At 41.1% G+C, this 18,811-nt stretch overlaps 1 protein-coding gene across 3 annotated transcripts in view; it reads right to left on the reverse strand.

Annotated features, from left to right (window-relative positions):
* Nucleotides 1-1,170: 1,170 nt before the first annotated feature.
* The window catches only part of LOC128310036 (flotillin-2), a 141,154-nt gene continuing 123,513 nt past the window's right edge, over nt 1,171-18,811 (reverse strand). The window contains exons 3-7 of one of the 3 annotated variants that reach the window (XM_053046571.1): nt 14,921-15,108; nt 10,702-10,810; nt 5,518-5,870; nt 5,040-5,438; nt 1,171-4,952 (exon numbers count right to left, since the gene is read on the reverse strand). In XM_053046571.1, coding sequence (XP_052902531.1) covers nt 4,773-4,952; nt 5,040-5,438; nt 5,518-5,870; nt 10,702-10,810; nt 14,921-15,108 — 1,229 coding nt within the window. In that variant the 3' untranslated portion in view covers nt 1,171-4,772. Of the gene's footprint in view, nt 4,953-5,039; nt 5,439-5,517; nt 5,871-6,808; nt 7,101-8,761; nt 8,809-10,701; nt 10,841-14,920; nt 15,109-18,811 lie in introns of those variants that run through there. The other 2 variants (XM_053046570.1, XM_053046572.1) reach the window with 2 other exon arrangements.

Consider the following 18,811-nt stretch of genomic DNA (forward strand, 5'->3'; position numbering starts at 1 on the left):
TCTCATTAACATTATGAAATTAAAAGAATATTATTATCTTAAAGTGATACAGTAAAGAAAACACCCGATTAGGTTCACATTTATTGATCGCTTTCAGTTATACTTTATTGAAATCAGAAACATCATCATCTTCATCATATACACGCGCATGTCGGCTAATGGTTTGTTTGTGTGTGTGTGTCGCTGTGGTTTTGTTGTTGGTTCGTGGTTGTTTGCGCACCACGTTTTTGTTTTGTTTGGTGACTGTTTTATTAAGTCCGCTACGGAACGTTCGATAGTGGTTTCGCGGTCTTACATTACTGGCCAATAATACCGATTGCCTACTCTCTATGCATTCCACCAGGTCACCAAGGGTTCCTTACATGCGAGGAGGAGGTGGAGGGGGGTGTGGGTGGCCGATCGCAAAGAAACAAAAGACGCATACACATTACACGCTGCCGGATTGCGCATCCCGAAGCGTTAATATTACATGATACTAGTTCGAGATTACTAATGAGTCGGAGCTTTTTCTAGCCTAAAGAGAGATAGAGAGAGAGAGAGAGAAAGAAGGAGAGAGATAGTGTAGTTTAGTTGCTTTTTAAGGGGAACAATTTCTTGCTTTAATTTGTACGCACACACGACCGGAGCAGTGCCTGTTGGACACTTCTTCCGTTCGTGCTTTTCATATTTGTTATCCTTCGTCTTGTTAACCTATTAAAAGGCATTTTGTAAGGGTTTGTGTGTGTGTGTATTCAATGTATAATATATTTTTACCAAACTTTATCAATTTTATGTCTCAATGAAAGGAAAAAAAAAAACAATTGCGCGGCGGCCCTTCTGTTAGACGTTGTTGTTACATGAACATGGTAATTGTAGGCGTGAGTGTGGCAGGACACAGAACAATGTTTTTAAAGGAAGAAATCGGTTCACGCTTCCGGTGTTTGTAACGTGATTTTAGTGTTAAATATTCACATACTCAGAAACAAACAATCAGTTATTAAATGAGACAATAGACAGCTCACATCACACACATTTAAACGAGTTGACGAGTACACGAGCGAATACAGAAGGTGGTGAGTTGGTGCACGCTAGTGATCTGCTCTTGTGGTGTTGTTCAAATTACGGCTCCATAACAACACTGTTTCACTGTTTTGCTTCGTCTGTTGTTCGCGTGCTCTTAATGGTGCTAGATTACGATTACTTTTTACGTGAAAAATTATATAAATTGTGTTAGAACATTGTGTTGCTTATGCATGTGGTTGTTTTTTTTTTAATTTTTTCATGTTTTGCTGCTTCCTGTCGTTATACTAACGCTTGAACGTGGTTCATAATGTCGCCCTTATTCTTTTTGTTGCTATATTTATATATTTTTCTTGTTACGATGTTACCGCCTTTTCTGTTATTCGAACCACCAGAAGGTTGCTTGCTTGTTTGTTTGGTTTTAAGCGATCGCTTTTCTGTTGTTTTCTTTTCTTGTTTTCACTTCTTTTTTCCTTTGTTTTTTTTTTCGTGATGTTCCGTTCCTTTCGTGGTAACATGTTTTTAAAGTTATCGGTTTTACTTTGTCGCTTACTGTTCGATTTACTGCAGTTTTTTCTTCTCTTTACACAAGCACTTTACATGTTCTCATTTTACGCATTATTACTTAGCAAAACGAAGGCTGACTAACGAGGTGTGACAACGAAATGAACGTGGGCGTGTTCTGGAGGGTACACCGTCATCTATTGAGATATCCTATTGAGCTTTTGGCTATTTGCTCATTAAATGCAATCGTAAGAATACACACACTTTCCTCGGCTGTGTGTGGGGTTGTACAGAACAAATCGGCACAGAGGCCCCCTAGCTGCCCTTAGTGCAAAACTATTCAAACAAAACATATGAAAAAACAAGAAATTTCCAACACGATGTTGTAGTTGTGAGTGTGTGTCATTTCGTCATTTAATACGAATGCGACGTTCGTATTCCCAAACACTACTAGCGACACACTGAATCGTTTTCTTAATGTTCGATTTCCTACTTTCATACGCTACTTTACTTTATCAAGCACTGTATAATGCATGAATGAATGGAGTGTGTTTGTATGGCATCGTACTTCAATCATTTCTATCATGTTCTATCTCAAAACAGCCTACACTCTGTGTAATTTTGGTTTTGCTACACCGACCTGTTGTTGTTGTGTTATATTGTTTTGTTTTGCTATTTACTTCTTTGTTTGTTTGTTTGTTGTGTTGGCCTTCCTGCTCGGTTTTGTTCGCCTCTTTTGGCTTCTCCACTCAATAAACACACCGTCTTTATATAAGGAGTATAAAAAATATACACTTTTCTGATTTTCTTTTTCTGTGTAAGTTTTGTTTTCTCTTTGTTACTTCTCCTTCTGCTTCTGTTTGTGTGTTTTTTCTTCTACTGCTAGCTGCTATTTTTTTGTTTTCTTGTTCTGCAATACACTTCCCCCACGTTTTTTTCTCTGTGAGTTTGTTCTTTTGTTGTTAATGTTTTCAAGTGCTTTCTTTTACAACACTTTTTTTTGTTTCGATAGAATATATTTACGCTTCTTTCTTCTTTCGCTATGTTTACTACTGTTTTTCTTGTTTTGTATTCGCTTTGTTACGTGAATTTGTTCCACTAGTTCTTAATCGTTTTCTTTTCGCCTAGAAGGAATGAAAGTGAAACAAGCGGAACCAGGCAGGAAGGGATGTACGTTTTGAGTTTGTGATTTTCTAATCTCCTCACCGAAATGCTATATAATTTTGATTTTTAGGAGCTAGGAATCTTACGAAGCGCATTTAGATGTTCAGGTGCGAATGGTGGAAGAGGAAAAATGTTTTGTTTCACTTCATATATGGTACATTGTCTAGATCGAGGTTTTGTTATTTTTCTTTGTATTTGTTTGTGGTGTGTTTCGTTTTGCTACTTGCACGCGATAGTATGGATTTATACAGATGTAAGTAGTGTTTCGTGTGTATTTTGTTCCTGTTTACCACCACGGGACGAACGTAGGGTTGTTTTTAAGGAGTACAGTATCGGTTCACTCCGGATTTGCTAGTAAATATGGTTTGTTATCTCTATTCATTGTTACACCGGTACCATTTAAAGCAACCAAGACATTGATAGGCAACCTGCGTTTGGACACTTTACAGCAATTTGGACAATTGTAAGACGTGTGTAGATGGTTTTAGTTTCTTAAGAAAGATTTGCACGGCGTTCTCTCGGCATTCTTATCTAGAAGTTCGCTATAGTATTCTTCTTTACTATGTACCCGAAAAGGCAAAGAAAAGCAGCATCCTACAGCGGTTTAAATTTGTAATCCAATTTGAATTTGTGTACCATTTCTAAACGGCCGTCATCGCTCTTTGACTCAATTTACGCGTAAATCGTTTTATAAAAATGTAGCTAGAAAACAGATAATGAATTCGCCTAAAAATGTCACTCGAAAGTGTTTTATAAATGGTACTAAACGTTTTTGCTTTCCATTTGCCTCACGTCCGACTTTCCATCAGAATTAGATCTAAAACCCATCTTTGTTTTATTTGCGTATGACTCGAACCGTATGCATTTACCATTTGCTTCGCGATGTTCGTGCTTTTGTTTTTGGGACACTTTTGTCGTGCGTTTATGAATCGTTCCTCGATCGTTATAAAGAGATAATGCTTTGCTTTGGTGTTTTCGGTTTTTTCTTTTGTTATCAAACATTAAAACAATAAAAAGCACCAAAAGTGAGATTAGGTTAAGCAGTTAACGAAGAAAATGCTACGTTTTTGTTGTTAACAACGTTTCCGGCTGAACAATTTCTTCAACGTGGCATGCGCCGCCCCGTGGAACGATCATAATGCGATCATGAAATCGATGTTGTTGGTGAAATCTTTCGTGTTAGTGTAGTATAATCCAATAAATGTGATTTATAACATAGAAACAATCAAAACCCACATCCGAAAAAAACTAAACAGTAGTTTGATATATGATTTTACTGCAAAATATAACTGGCAGCGTGTAAAGCATGTAATACAGAAAGAACATGAAATAATCATAGGGAGGACTGTGGAAATAATGTCATTTTTTCTACAGTAATTGAATACACCTATATGCAATCTGAGGATGGCATTTGAGAAGAGGTTGATGAAGCACTACCCACCCTCAAGATTGATTGTAATCAAATAGAGTTTACAATATAATGTGTTTGGGGAAGTATTCAGCTAAAACAGGACTCACTATTTAGGAAAATTGGTAATTATCGTCCAGGAAGACAGGAATGTCAGTGGGAAAAAATTTCAATCGAAAACTAGAACATCCTGTAAGCAAAAACTGCTCAAAATGTCAATCAAATATTGACTTATCAAGAATGACATTACTTCACACTCCCCGTACAAGCTCAGATTGAAGAACGCATCATTGGGCGTTCTATGAAACTCGCCCAATACTAGAGCTAAATAACACTTAACGCAAAGAAAAAACTTATAACCCATAACCATGAAGCAAAAACTAATAAAGACAAACTATGCAGTGATTAATGCAGCAAAATAATGCCTGTTGAATTAGAATATCATTCGGAATATCCATCGATTGTGACGTTAGGCTGACGGGTCGATTTTGTGTACGGTATCGAAATAAAAAATAAATCGTTCGTTTTACTTCCACACTTCCCATCTGTTTGTTTCGGTGGCCTGAAGAAGCCCTGTCTCTGCATGACTAATAGTGTGTGTAAGTTCGCTGGTTCGTGTACTTTTGTCGTCTAGATCCGTGTGTGTTACGTTATTATGCGGTTTCACACGTTACGAAGATGCACCGCCGATGTCTGATTATGCTTTTGCGCCGGGTATCTTTCCCAGCACCTTCGATAGATCGACTCCGGTTAGGGCATTGATGGCTGGAGGCAGCTGTCCAACGAGACGCGTCACATCGCCCGTCGTTTGATCGTTTCCACCGATCAGTACGATCTCTTCGGTCTTTGCCAACGGAGCCGCAACTTCCGCCGCAATCTAAAATAAATAAAAACAGACCAAAATGCATTAGAATCGCTTATCATTCGTTTGTTGCGAATGTTTGATGTGTGCTGCGGCACATACCTTAGGCAGTGATTCGAGTACGATATTCATGATGGCTGCATCACCGTACATCTTGTACACGTTCGCCTTCATGCGCATCCGCTCCGCTTCCGCTTTGCCGACCTGCTCGATGGCGTACGCTTCCGCCGAACCGATCTTCTTGATGCGCTCTGCCTCCGCACGCGCAGTTTCGACCGTTTGCGTGCGCTTACCCTCGGCGATCGTTTGCACACGGTAGCTCTCCGCCTCGGCTGGCAGCTTTACGGTGGCGGACAGTTCGCAGTCCTTTCGATTGATTTCCTGAGTTTCGATCTCGATCTGCTTGCGGCGCTCCACGATGTCGATTTGAATTTCCTCATTACGGATGCGCTGACGGATCTTGGCCGCCTGCAGTTCGTAAGCGAGCTGCGATTCAGCTTTCTGTAAAGGAACGGTAAAGGAACGCAATACATTAAAAAGTGTTCAACTTAGCGGAAAGCGTTGTGTAGAGGAAAATTACCGCAGTGTTGATTTCCTGATCAAAGTTTGCCTTCTGCAGCTTGTACATGCGCGCGTTGTCCTCGATCTTCGTGTCGGTTGAGTACTTTACGTCCATTGCGCTCTTTTCGCATTCCGCTTCCCGAATGCCGGCATCACGATTAGCCTCGGCAACACCCGCATCCGCGTCACGCTTGACGCTCGCCGTCTGTGCCTTGCCGAGCGACTGCAGATACTGGACATCGTCGTACACGTCCTTGATCGTAAAGGACAATATCTCGATGCCCATCCTGCCGACGTCAGGGGCCGCGACCTCGCGCACCAGTGCCGCGAATTGGTCGCGGTCTTTGTACACCTCCTCGACTGTAAGCGTTCCTGTTGGTGAAAAAGTTGATTGAAACGGTTCAATTACTCTGTTATAAATTTCTGTTATTTTCTCACAATTCCCTGATTATCTATTATTAGAAAAGGAAACCACTATCACGGAGTCTTTTTTAACTTGTTGCAAGTTTCTTCAAAATGATTAGTTTATAATATTTTCTGTGATGATGTTAGTATAAAAATTGTTGAACTATTAGTGTCTAAGTATAGTCTATAAGATATACGGTCTGGCAGATTTTCTGTTGAATAAATAAATAAAAATTTTCTGTGATGAAAGATCACAGCACAAAGCCTTTGCTACAGGATGCCGATTCGGATTCAGCCCATGTCTTTCGGATTCTCTTGATATGGTCAGGTAATACAGACTTTACGATTTTATGAAGCGAAGTCTGGCCTTTTTCTGCATTTGATGCAAATAAAAATAGACTGAACTCAGAGAGATGCGGAATGATTCCACTTCCGCCAAACCAGTCTAATAAAGAAACATTGTTGACAAACTATTCAACAGTAGCTGTTATATCATAAGCCTGTAAGCTAGAACTAAAAAGCTAACTTTAAAGCGGCACTAGTATACTATCACTACAAAAATCAATGATCTAAATTAACGATACTGTTATTGCCAGAATGCCAACACAATGTCCTCAATTAATATGAACTTGAATGATCATCACCTCCCAGCAAACGGTCACGGTATGCCGGCAATACATAATGAACTGTACAGGTCTGTTTAAACCAGTAGCACGATAGAGCAACGCACGATATAATTGGGGGGGAATTTATTCTATTGCCCTTGGTGCAGTTGTTGTGCAAGTGAAGTGACCACCGACACATGACGCCGAAATGACGAACGTCACATTCTACTACAAAGTAGCATAGAGACAATTCAAATAGATGTCCACAGGAGGGATGTAAGCAGTTACACGTTTTATTACCTTTTAACAATACCGTACGTAGCGCCAAAGATCATGCCCAGCTGCAGCATACCCATCCAGACGAATCCCATCTGTGCACGTTCGTTATCTGTGTTTCAATGATTGCGTCCTTGACTTCACCACCGCTCTCTCGCCACTATTTTCGTGGCGTAAGTTTAGTTTTTGTTTTAATTCGATTTTCGCACTAAACTACACTGTACGTAAGTTCTTATCGCTAAGTTGCGATTCACTCAAGGTTGTGTGTAATAGAGATTGTGCGCGCGTATAAACAAAAAACTTCACTATCACTTAACTGTTGATTACAAAACATTGTAGGGTAAATGTGAAGGAAATTAAACTTCTCGTTTCGCATTGCAATCGACGGTAAAGGGGCTGAGATTAATATGAGGCTATATTGATCACAACAAACAAAACCTTCTGCTTAAATCGCTTCACTACACCATAGCAAAGCGACAAACAATACTTGCTGCACGATGTGCTGCAATTCAAATGGCACTGAAACTGCAAAATGCACCGCTCTTCGACAAGGAAACGACACGGGTAACCTTCAAGATCACGATGAACCGCAGCCGGCTGAACAGTATCGATTCCGAATGGTGCACCGTTGCGTTCAGAGCAAGAACAAATCACCCTTTTTCAATACCAGTTACCACCCTCCACGCGGAAGCGTAATCAACTCAAGGAAATGTACTTCCTTCCCCAAAGGCACAAACACAAATACTTCTTCCATCTGATCTTCGACAAAGAAGGCTGGAAGTTACAATGCAATCAAATCGTTCAAATTTCAAAGATTCACATCGAAGCTGGCCAAGAAAAAGGGAACCACACATTACATTTAAATCTTTTCCCTATCACGCAACAATGATAGCAATCGAGGGTTCTTCTTCAGTGCTTTAAATAACACACCGCAGCATTGCTTATCACACGATAATGTCAATAACTGCCGTGGAAAAATCGTCGTTGATGGTTGATTCTGGTGCAAGATTTGACGCTAGTCTTATCAGCACACGCGGAAGGAACGTTAACGTTCGTCAGGTAAAACTGCGCTATCTGTATTGCAATTAAACAAGCGCGTGGATAGCTGAAGACCGTCATCATGGTCCGCAGGTTCTGCATGTTTTTACCTTCAGGGTAGAACTCACGGTAACCCCGAAGGTACGCTTCGTCGTTTTGGCAACATATTTGTTTGCGTATCGGAACTATTGCAAGGAAAGTACCTCAAGCATGCAACAGGAGGTCACTCTATCGAATGTTGTTTGCAAACCATGTGCAAAAAATCAATACCAGACCCGTCATTCACTGGATGAAAATAGATATTCCAACGTGACTTGACGGTCAGTTCTAACGCCGAGTAGCGAAGGGGTAATGTAAAGGACTGCAAGACGACGGTGAGCGACACTAGATAAAGACGGGTGGGGTTAGTCCTCGTGCAAAGCAATTTTGCCATTTGAATGAAAGGCTTACTTTACAAAGTAGAGTAGAGCACACTTCAGGCTATGGAGTGGCAAATGGCAGTGGCAGTGCAGTGGACGTCCTCAATAACTCAATGTAAACCTGTACCGGTAAGTAGCTATAAATTACCAATAGCTTAATGCATAATCAATTTCTACTTAAGACCACCAACGTTTGCAAGGAACCTTGTGAACGAATGATCTTTTAGCGAGGCAAGGTACCCGATTAACACTATGCTAAATATTGCTATCATTTGTTTCAAAAAGTCTCTCGCTATTCTTAACAAAACTCCGGCATATTTTTGGCACAACGATTTAGATTTCATTATCACCCAACAGCACTGCACAACACTGGTGTCACGTGAAGATTTGCTTTCATCTTTTAAAACAGTTCGCCACTACGCGTTAGTTCACACTTTCGTAACCGTTTGAATCACAGTTCGTATTACGATTAAAAAGGAAATGAAATCCCAAACGAAGAGCAACAATATTCTCTACACACAAAAAAAGTACACTCGATGACGCACGATGGTAATGCGTAAACAATAGTGTTGCTGATGTGTCCGATTGGACGCAACTGGAAGGTACTTGTTTTCGTTGGCTCTGAGAAGTGAACCTGGTTCGAAATTCACACTTATCACGCCACTTAATGCTGGACGGTATGAATGACGCGCCCGTGGTGACGGTTAGTACGAGTCTGGTTCGAAAGCCCCAATGACCGTCGGTTGGCGCGCATTTCACCGTCTCGCTTGCAGCGTTTGCAGGGTTGGCAAGAAACATTTTGTCCCGGAGCAATTACATTTCCAAGTTTGTTTGAGCAATTTATAAAGCGCTTTACCCAAAAGTCTCACGAGTTGAAATCCAAAAACTGGGTTTGAGCATTGAATTATTGACATAAAAAATGTTTCTTAGAATTAAATTGAGAAAACTACTTTTTTTTCTTTTTCCTCAGATCAATACTTGGTTTGTTTAAGGAATAATGCATCCAATTTAGTTGAATTGGCAAATATAGTCAAATATTGCGGTACTCTCTTAAACATAATTTTAATTTTGTGCCGTTGACTGATGTTAAACACAGGACTGATTCAAAGTAAAAATATTTAAAAGTTTGAGTTAGTTATCAGTCACTTTTTTTTCGTTATTTTATACATTTTGGTATTCTTCATTAGGAACTTAACACCCCAAATTATTACAAATTGTTCGAATTTTTAGATAGCAAAACTCGTTAGAATTATGAGACAGAAATTAGTTGTCACAATTTACTTGTTCTCTTTCAACCCTGTATTTGACAACCGCAGTGAGCAGGCTTGATGAGATTGAATGAGTGAACTATGTTGGTGAGCCGGCACGGTGAGAAAATTATTTCAGTGGCGAATGCTTCATTCACACGCCGCACAGCATGTGGCTTACATATTTTAAATGCATTGTTGCATCAGCCTTGTCCCGCAAGGATATGTTCTTGTAGTTTGAACAATTGTGTGACAATCGTATTCAACGGATAATTGATTCTATAAATGAAACAGTAATATTATTTTCTAAATGCCTTCCAATAACTAACCCTTTAAATTAGCTAGTACAGTAATGTGGGCTTAAATGAATATCCCTTTTCACAAAACTGTAATCATTTTTTCAAGAATAGAAAGCATGTGTTAAATATATGTTCACACTGGAAAAATATGCCCAAGCAGTGTTATCAGCTCGAGACACACTGGGACCCACACGAAGAGAAGGAGAATTTCGCAAATTATACATTTCTGCACTTTCTGGCGGACGTGAATTTGCGTTGCCGACTGATGGCTGACCGACATTTCCGTGACTTCGTTTAGCTATTGGGATACTGGGTGAAGCTTCAAGGTAATTTTTCCCTTTTTTTTGAGTTGTACTGTTTATTTAACTTCTTCCCATTTTCACCACACGCTTGCTTCACCGCTGGTCCATGGGTTGCTTTGTTTTGTTTTCTGATGGATGGATGTAAGATCATTCGAGCTCTCTTATGCTAAGCGACACAACAGCATGAAAACGCATTAAATGGGAGAAGAGGAATGATGAGAAATTCATTAGGGCACATACATCCCGAATAAATACATTGGAAGCATTAAACCGCACGCCACCTTCATTGACGCGAGATCCGAGGTGAAAAATTAATCTCATGGGATTAAACATGACCTCTCACAACGATTAGGGCTAATAAAATGGGAGAATTGCTCCTAAATATGAAATTCTTTTGGTATTCTCAAACATTTTTTCGTTATTTAAAAATAGGAAATGTTAGAAAAAAATAGAACTGTTTGTGAAATAAATGGATGAGAAACAATGTTTTCTTTGAACATTTTATAATCAATTTTTGAATTTAAATTTTGACAACATATCGTAAAATTTGTTTCCTTTTCTGTACCCATTCAAGCATATACTGGGCCTACCATTACCAGCCCACAAACTTACCGAGAATGGCTCGCAAGTGACCTTCGAGCGTTTGCAGGATTGTCATCTTGATCTCCTTCACAGATTTGCCCAAAAATTGTTCGCTCGCCGTACCCAGCAGCTCGTCGGCCTGATGGTGAAAATAATAGACGTTCATCATCTATAAGAAGAAGAAATGAAACGAGAAAGAAAAACCACAGTCGGGGATGAGAAACAGCTATCCGTCGCGATGCCCGTTTGGCGCGATTTGTAAGGGTCTATCCTATACGGTTTTGACAGGGTTACCCCGGAGGTAAGAGGTTATTAATCGATCGCGATCAAGATGTTTCTTTAAAGACGCGCGAATTGTTAAGGGATGGAAAACTAAATGTACATTTCGTATGCGATTCGCAGTGGCTTGCATTACATGGGATTTAAAAAAAATCGAAAGATTCAAAACTATGTTCTAGTGCACAAACACACACACACAAACACAACCGAACTGGCAGATCGGGAACTATTTTGAATGTGCCAATGAAATATTAAGAAAAAAGAGAATTTTATTCTTCGTGTAAGTGAACATTAAGAACTCGTTGTAATGGCCAACGAGTAGGCAAGACAATAACTGAACGAAAAGATTTATTCACAAACAAAATGTTGCAAACATTGGGCAGCTTTGTGTGAGAGTGGCAGGCACTATGATCGTTAAAGGTTTTATTTTGGGTTTATTCCATTCGTGTACGGCAGGTGATTTAATTAACCGTGCGAGAGCGCAAAAAAGGGGGCCAAAGTGATAGCAATCGAAATTGTTCGAAAGAAAACTCTTGTGTAACGGAAGTGTTTAAATCGATTACATTGGAATATGTGTTTTTTTTCTCTCTCTCTCTCTTTGCAATGCGTTCCACATAATGATATGTCTTTGAAACGAAACGATAACAAAACGTTTTACGAATCTTTTATTTCACATGTACATGTAAGCATTCCATGGCTGATCGTTACTAGTTGCAATTTCTGCACACCACTTAGAAGAAAGAACGGGGAAAAAATCATTCCAAATGTTTTTGTATGAACAACAAAAAAAAGAGAACTATCTCATTCAAACGTGTTTCATGGTTTTATGATAACAAACCAAAGAAAGGGAACTAATAAAATTTGCAACACGCACGCTTTTGCAACCCTAACGGTTGACATTTTCTATGGAGCGATAGAGGTACACTGCAGAAACGTATCAGAAGTCTATTAAAGGTAGGTAAACTTAAACAAAAAAAAAAAACGATAAAGTGAAAACCGATAACAAAACTATACAACACACACACACCTTGAATCGCTAGGGAACTCACAATGGCACGCGAATGGTCACACGAAATAAAATAAACATTCGAACGTAAAACCTCAGGCAAGCACGCTAATACGGTCTCATCAAGCCATTCACTCTAAGGATGACTGCTTGAATGTTTGAACTAGAGATTTGAACGTTTTCTATGGGGGAAAAAGATGGAAAGAAGAAAAACAAAACACACAAATCATAAGTTCATTCCTCGCTAGCCAAGTATATCAGAAAGTACCGAAAACCGTTCTAGCATCGCTAATTCGTAAACTGATCGCTATGCGCTGGTGATGGGTTGGGTATTTGTATGTTTACTCTCTAGCACTAGCTCTAGGTGGGGTAAAAGAAAGTTCGTCGAGAAAAAAGGAAACCAAACGGAAATAGTGACGGATATTGGCGATGAGCGTTTTGATGAAATGAAACAGGGCTCGGGAAGTGGAGCATGAAGGTTTGGCATGACAAAAGGGATTTTCCGCGGGAGTGGAATGACGGGAATGGATTGAGAACGGGGGCAGGGGAGGAGCACGATGAATGATAACCGACTGAATAAGGATGTTAATTTCTTTTTCATTTCTTTTTCTTATAAAAATATAAAATCAACATATAGGGAAATATAAAAATCATAAAATAAGTATGTATGAAACAAGGATAATATATAAAAAGCTAAGATAATTTCGAAAAGCAACAACAGCTACGAAGAGAAGCTAAAAAGAGAAAGAAAAAAACAACAGTAAAACGAAAAAAAGAACTAAATATGAAGTACACAATATAAATTAAATAAATGAAACATATTTATCTACGACTACGAGGCAAGCACAACCATCCCGAGCATGGGATTACATTTCACGCAGTGCAGATGTAATAAAATACGAATAATAAGCTAGAATATTGAATTGGCGCATTTCTTTCATATTTTTGAAATGGTATTCGTTCTTTTGTTAAATTTCCTACAAATCTTTGCAAATGGCGCGCATATAAATGAAGCAAATTCTGGCACACAAACTTAACACCAAGCTTGCCGCCATAATGCCGATCACTACCGTCAGCACGATGTCAGATTTGGTGAGTCCTCGGTATAGATAGAACTCGTGCCGGAAATTGCAACCCAGTGCCTTGCTGTGGTCCATCCTGTGCCGATGGGTATCTTCCAGCAGCCGTTTGTGGTACGGCCAGAACGATGCGTGAATCGTCGAATGGTACAGGCTGATGTATTCTTCGAAGTTGCGCAACGTTCGCCCCAAAGTGATGATGCCTTCCGAGACGGTACCGTTGCCATGGTCGCGACACCCGTACACGATTGCGTACTTGTTCCGCACCGCGTACACCAGTTGAATCGTTGACCAGGGTTGCGAAGAAACGTTTTGCTGGTCGGGCAGGACATCCGGCTGCAGCATTGGATGGCCTAAACTCTCCGGACAATCGCACACGAGCGTCAAGTTGACGTAGTTCGGTAACCACTCCAGATGAAGCTTCAAACAGTACCCGTACGCCGTGTGGTTTGGGAACGCAACGAACGGGCTGTGTGGATCGCGATCGGGCATGAAATACAGAATCGAACCACTGAGAAAAAATCCTCGCGTCGATGGTTCTACAGACGCTAAAGATTCACACATTCCTGAACGCGTAAGTGCCCATCGAAAGGGTAGCAAAGAAAACAGTACGCCCAAAGTTAGACCCACACGCAAGCACATTCCGAGCACGAATGTTCCGATGAGGGCATTGGTTTCCATCAAGAAGCAGCATATTTGAAGGTAATCCTTGTTGCTGGTAAAATGGGACTTATTTTAGTGTTCCTAATTGCGGCCAACAGAAAAGCGATCCTATAGAAAAGGGAAATAATAATGCGTGCATCGACAGTGTGGAGGTACGTGTGGTGTGAGAACGCATTAGCACCTATTACATCGAGGTACACAATCAATCAGCACAATAGCGACACACACACACACACACACATATGGTTCAATTGGGCACGGTGGCTACAATGGTGATCACACACTAGAGTGCTTAAGGACACATCACAAGAAAGGTAGAATGAACTAGAAACTTACATTTTCTCTTTTGATCTAAAATAAAAATCAGACAGTAAATTGCTATCGATAAGAGGAAGGTTATCTTAAGACTACAAATACGCAATGAGTAAAGTGGTATCATATGCTCTAATATACATAAAAGTAGTTTCTTAGCTGTACACGTTTGTCACAAGAAATTTTGAAACAAATCATTAAGAAAAGTAGACATTATGTGGATGCGAATCTTACTGTAACACCGATCAGTTCGTACCGAAACGAAGAGGAATGCAGCGAGATCGCTCTAGCTAAGTGTATGCAACTATTGCAGCTATGCACTTACTCAACTCGTCATGCAGATAATGCGCTGAACAGTCCAGCCGTAGGAGCGCAACTAATACGGAAAAGGTAACTGTTGGGAACTGAATCAATTTTAAACTAAGCTAAACAATGTTACTTATGTAGTAGAAATACTGCAATGATATCAAAATGCAGCGTAACTTTGAAGTTGGTTGCTGTTTATATTAATAAAGATGTTAAAGATTATTTTAAGAAAAATTACTGCCATGCTACACGAGCTACCTGTACTTGTGATTGGAAACAAAAAAATTAATAAAAATGTTCAAAATATAATAAAAATAAATACATCGAACAAAATATTTCCAGGAACAGGAACAAAACAACGGCGACTAAAAATGAACAAAAGTAAAGATGTCAGCGCTTGATTTTGGGACAGCAGCTACCAGGGCTCTGCTCACTTTATACGGGTGAAGTGAAACATTTCATTCATACGGTAAGTACTACAAAAATAACGCTACAAAGTATTTAAAAAAAATAAACAACTGGCAAAAAGAATGACAAATAGGACACAACCGAACCGCCGACACGGATTTTCCGTGGTCCGGAGATCAGCGTCCACCATAAATACCTTCATGATCTTGCACTGTGCCACACCGGTCACGGTCAATGGGACACCCTGAGCCGTTTCGACCATTTCGCACATCGGATTGAGGGTCATCACCTCGAGCGAGAGCCGCTGAACGTCCGTCACTAGCCACCAGGCCCATGCCCAACCACCTACAATGGTACGCTTTTTCGTGGAGCCACAGCAACCACCTGCAAAGGAAGTGGAAAACGAGAAAAAAGAGAAGAAAAAACATTGCAAAATCGGTTTTAATAACGTTTGATAATGTGGGAAAAGGGCCGTAACTTTAGAAATATTCTACAGATAAACCTTGCATTTGTGTGTTTGTGTACTGTGATTGATCTAGCGCCGAGTGAAAGTTACATACATTTAGGCGCACTAAACACACAAATGTCAATCCGAGGTGCGCGATCGTGGATGAACAGTTACGCAGCGGGTCAACATGATGCCCGCTGAGATGAAGACTACGGTCAAACTATATGTAAACGTACTACTATAATCTGAGATTTGTTACTTGAGTGTGAAAATACGTCATCTTTGAGGGTAGATTGCCGCTTTAGGAGATCCCGGTTTGGATTAAACGCACACAGTTAGGTGATCCAGATGCTGGATTGGATATTTGTTAGGTACGTTAGACAAACTGGTAAACGAATTCCATCCCATCGCGGAAAATTAGCTGTGACACTGCCCTACTCAAACGATGTCTCTCTGATATTCACTTGATTATGGCGAATATTGTTTTACGTGTTAAGTTAGTGTTAGGAAGTAGGCAAAAGAAAGGTATACCTCCTGAAACAAAATAAAAGAGGAGAAAGAGAAAAGAAAAACAATATAGCAGCAATAGATAAACTGAACGCCAAGCAACAGATGTGGCAAGCAGATGCGTTTCAAACGTTTTCGGTTATGTACACGGCATGGGCGTTGGGAAGCTTTTACCATCGACACAGATGAGGACAAACATACAGCCAGATGGAACCTTCTACGAATTGCGCTCGTTTCGATGGAACTTTTCTCTATTTCGAAATAGTGAACGAACTCGATGCGTCCGACTGGTCGGAAAATGCAAGTGTCCACACACTGGCCCACAGACAGAAAGTGAAGTGAGGTAAATAACGATGGTGCATGGCAAACAGCACGTACGCAGTTGCTCGAGTGCACTCCAGTGCGGTGAGCGCATAGTTCATGTGGAATGGGTTTACTAGCGACTACAAACCTGGCAAAACAAACCGGTATTAATACAGGTCCAGTAAAATGTAAGAAAAACTGGAAAACGATAAGAAAATTAAAGACATCGCAAAGAAGTAGTGGTGCCGCTATGTTTCATTCTCCAATCTCGAAGTCCTCCACACTATCCGTTATGGTCAACGTGTTGGCACAAACCACCAAACCGTGACATTGACATTGGGGTACGAATTTTATGCCAAAGTTATAACAGTACATTTTTGTCTTATTGTGCCTCGAGAGACTGTAAATGCTACTCAGTCTAATAGAGATACTTGGGAACACTATGGTAAGTACTTGGGAGTAGAATTTGGCGAGCAATTACTACACCAAAAAGTACTGGACGACAAAGTTGCATAAGTTGCAATCGCAAAGTCCATCGCACACAGCTGTGTCAAAAGTAGTCTCAAGGTACATTGACAGCAGTAGCAAACCGGTTTCGCGAATGGCAGATGCAGTGTATTACCACTGCCATTACTTTCCAGTTCGCGAACCCACATGTGATATCTGGCAGAGGTGGAGGTTCTTCTACATCTTTCCACCTGTCATGTAAACACGCATGCGGCGTGTGTAGATTAGACATTCGCTCCAGCACTCTCTGGACGCTGTGCATCTTGGGCAAAGCTGCAGAAACCGGGAACCAATCTCCCCGAAGAGATGCGTGAGTCTTCGCGCGGTCCAAAGCGCGATGGGCATTATAACCAACAGCTGGTAGTTGCAACTCCACCACACATTACCGATCGGTGAAAAGAAGATGACGATTGGTGTACGATGGTAACGGTACCGGCCGACTGGGAACCGACCTTTACCAGATCCTCCACCACGATTCCACAATGAAGCGTGTGTGGCTGTCTGGACGGCCGGAACCAATGCGATCGGGTGAGTCTCGGGCCCATCGTCAGTTGAGCTCCAACTTTCTTCCGTGGAACCTGCAGTTGAGCTGCCGGGAATAAACCCACCCCACCGCAGTTCCAATCACGATGGTTCGGTGATTGGATCGTGTACGTGCGTGAAGTGAACGAGTAGCGGCAACCAGTGGAATGTGAATACAAAGAGGTCAGAATAATATATTGCCTGCAGTACCGGGGGAACTTGTAGGAAGCCGACCGGGAGGAGTGTTACTGGTTCTATTGGGGATGTGTGATGGGGTGGAAACTACCCGAAAGAAACACCTACGGTACCGCATTACACCAAGAACAGGAGAAACCCGTCGAAGTGTACGACCTGAACAAGACCTACTTTCCAAAAGAATGACGCGGGATGAGCCGTGTATCTCATTTCCCGTGCAAAGGTTGGTGTGGTTGTGTTTGTGCTGTGTCTGCACGTAGTCCGTGCCACAAAAGGCGTGCAGTGGCGATCAAAGAAGCAGAAGGCGACCCGCGGTCTTATGACCCATTTCTTGTTTTGGTGCGGGACTCCGTGGCGAGACCGGGAAGAAAGCTGAATTGGATGTGTAGAAGTGGGTCTTTTGCATCTGGAATGATGGTGACTAACGAAAAAGAGCTTTCAAAAAGGACGGTTTGAGAGTTCTTTGCCGTTGCGGACTCTAAATGAAGCTGATTTTACAGCTTTCTACAGTTCTAGGTCTTCAATGCTGACTTTAAAAAAGAGATACAAATCTAAATAACGAAACTGTACTGAACGATCAACATTGTTAGTTCATTTTGCCTCGCTTTTCTTTAGCTCGCGCGTTTCCGCTTCAAAATCTTTATAACCCCTTCTTCTGCGCCTAGAGGTCACGTGGAATTCGGGGGAAGCAAAAGGAAAAAACTAGTTTTTACCTATTTTATATCTTTTCTTTGGAGGTTAAGGTCGTTGGCACTGGTCCGTCGGAAGATGCAGTAGGTCTAGGTGTGAGATCACGTGAATGAGGTGTTAAATTTAGAGAAACGTCTAGGGCGCAAAAGGGAATCCGTCATTGCGTGTGCCCATCGAAGATGAAAGTGACAGAAAGTGAACAAACGTGAATCGAACAGGGCGGTAGCAGTGTTGTGTAAAGCTGCAGGTTGATGCATTTTCACGGAGGCTGCACGCAAAAGACCCTTGGATAAAGGGCAGACATGGCAGGCTGTTCTGTTTTCTCTTTCGCCCTATTCCAATCGAGCCAACGTTCGATACTTCGATCAGTGAAAGTGATCTTCCAATCCCGTCGGAAGCATTCCGTATTCTACCTTACGCAAGTGTCGAAACGCATGTGGCCCACGTAATATAGGGCCAACTTTCCGAACGGAAACTAATAATAATTAAATTTCCTAAGCTCCACCTGCATTGGTGCCAGTAATTTGATAAGCGATTTGCTTTTTATGGGAATCGATGACAAAAACGCTCCACAATAGCAGTTGATTAATTACTTCACAGTGCCAATGCGAAATTGGGTGTAGTTTTCGGACTATAGACTCACAGACACATTGTGGCGTGATTTACAATTTCCCCTCACGTAGCGTCAACGGCACGACAGACTCGAGGAGACATTGCTTTTCCAAGCCCAGCTAAGAAAATAAAATTACTTTCCAGACATTTCCAACCACGATCGTAAAATTTTCGGCAATCGTACGTGATCGAGCACGCGATCTGCGGTCGCGTCTCTATTCTACGCTGTTCGAGTTAACAAAGCGTGCATCGCGTGCATTACATTCCGATAGTTTTGTGGCAATAGGAATACTGGACCAAAGC

Source organism: Anopheles moucheti, chromosome 2 (genome assembly GCF_943734755.1).
Source record: "Anopheles moucheti chromosome 2, idAnoMoucSN_F20_07, whole genome shotgun sequence".
Classification (NCBI taxonomy): Eukaryota; Metazoa; Arthropoda; class Insecta; order Diptera; family Culicidae; genus Anopheles; species Anopheles moucheti.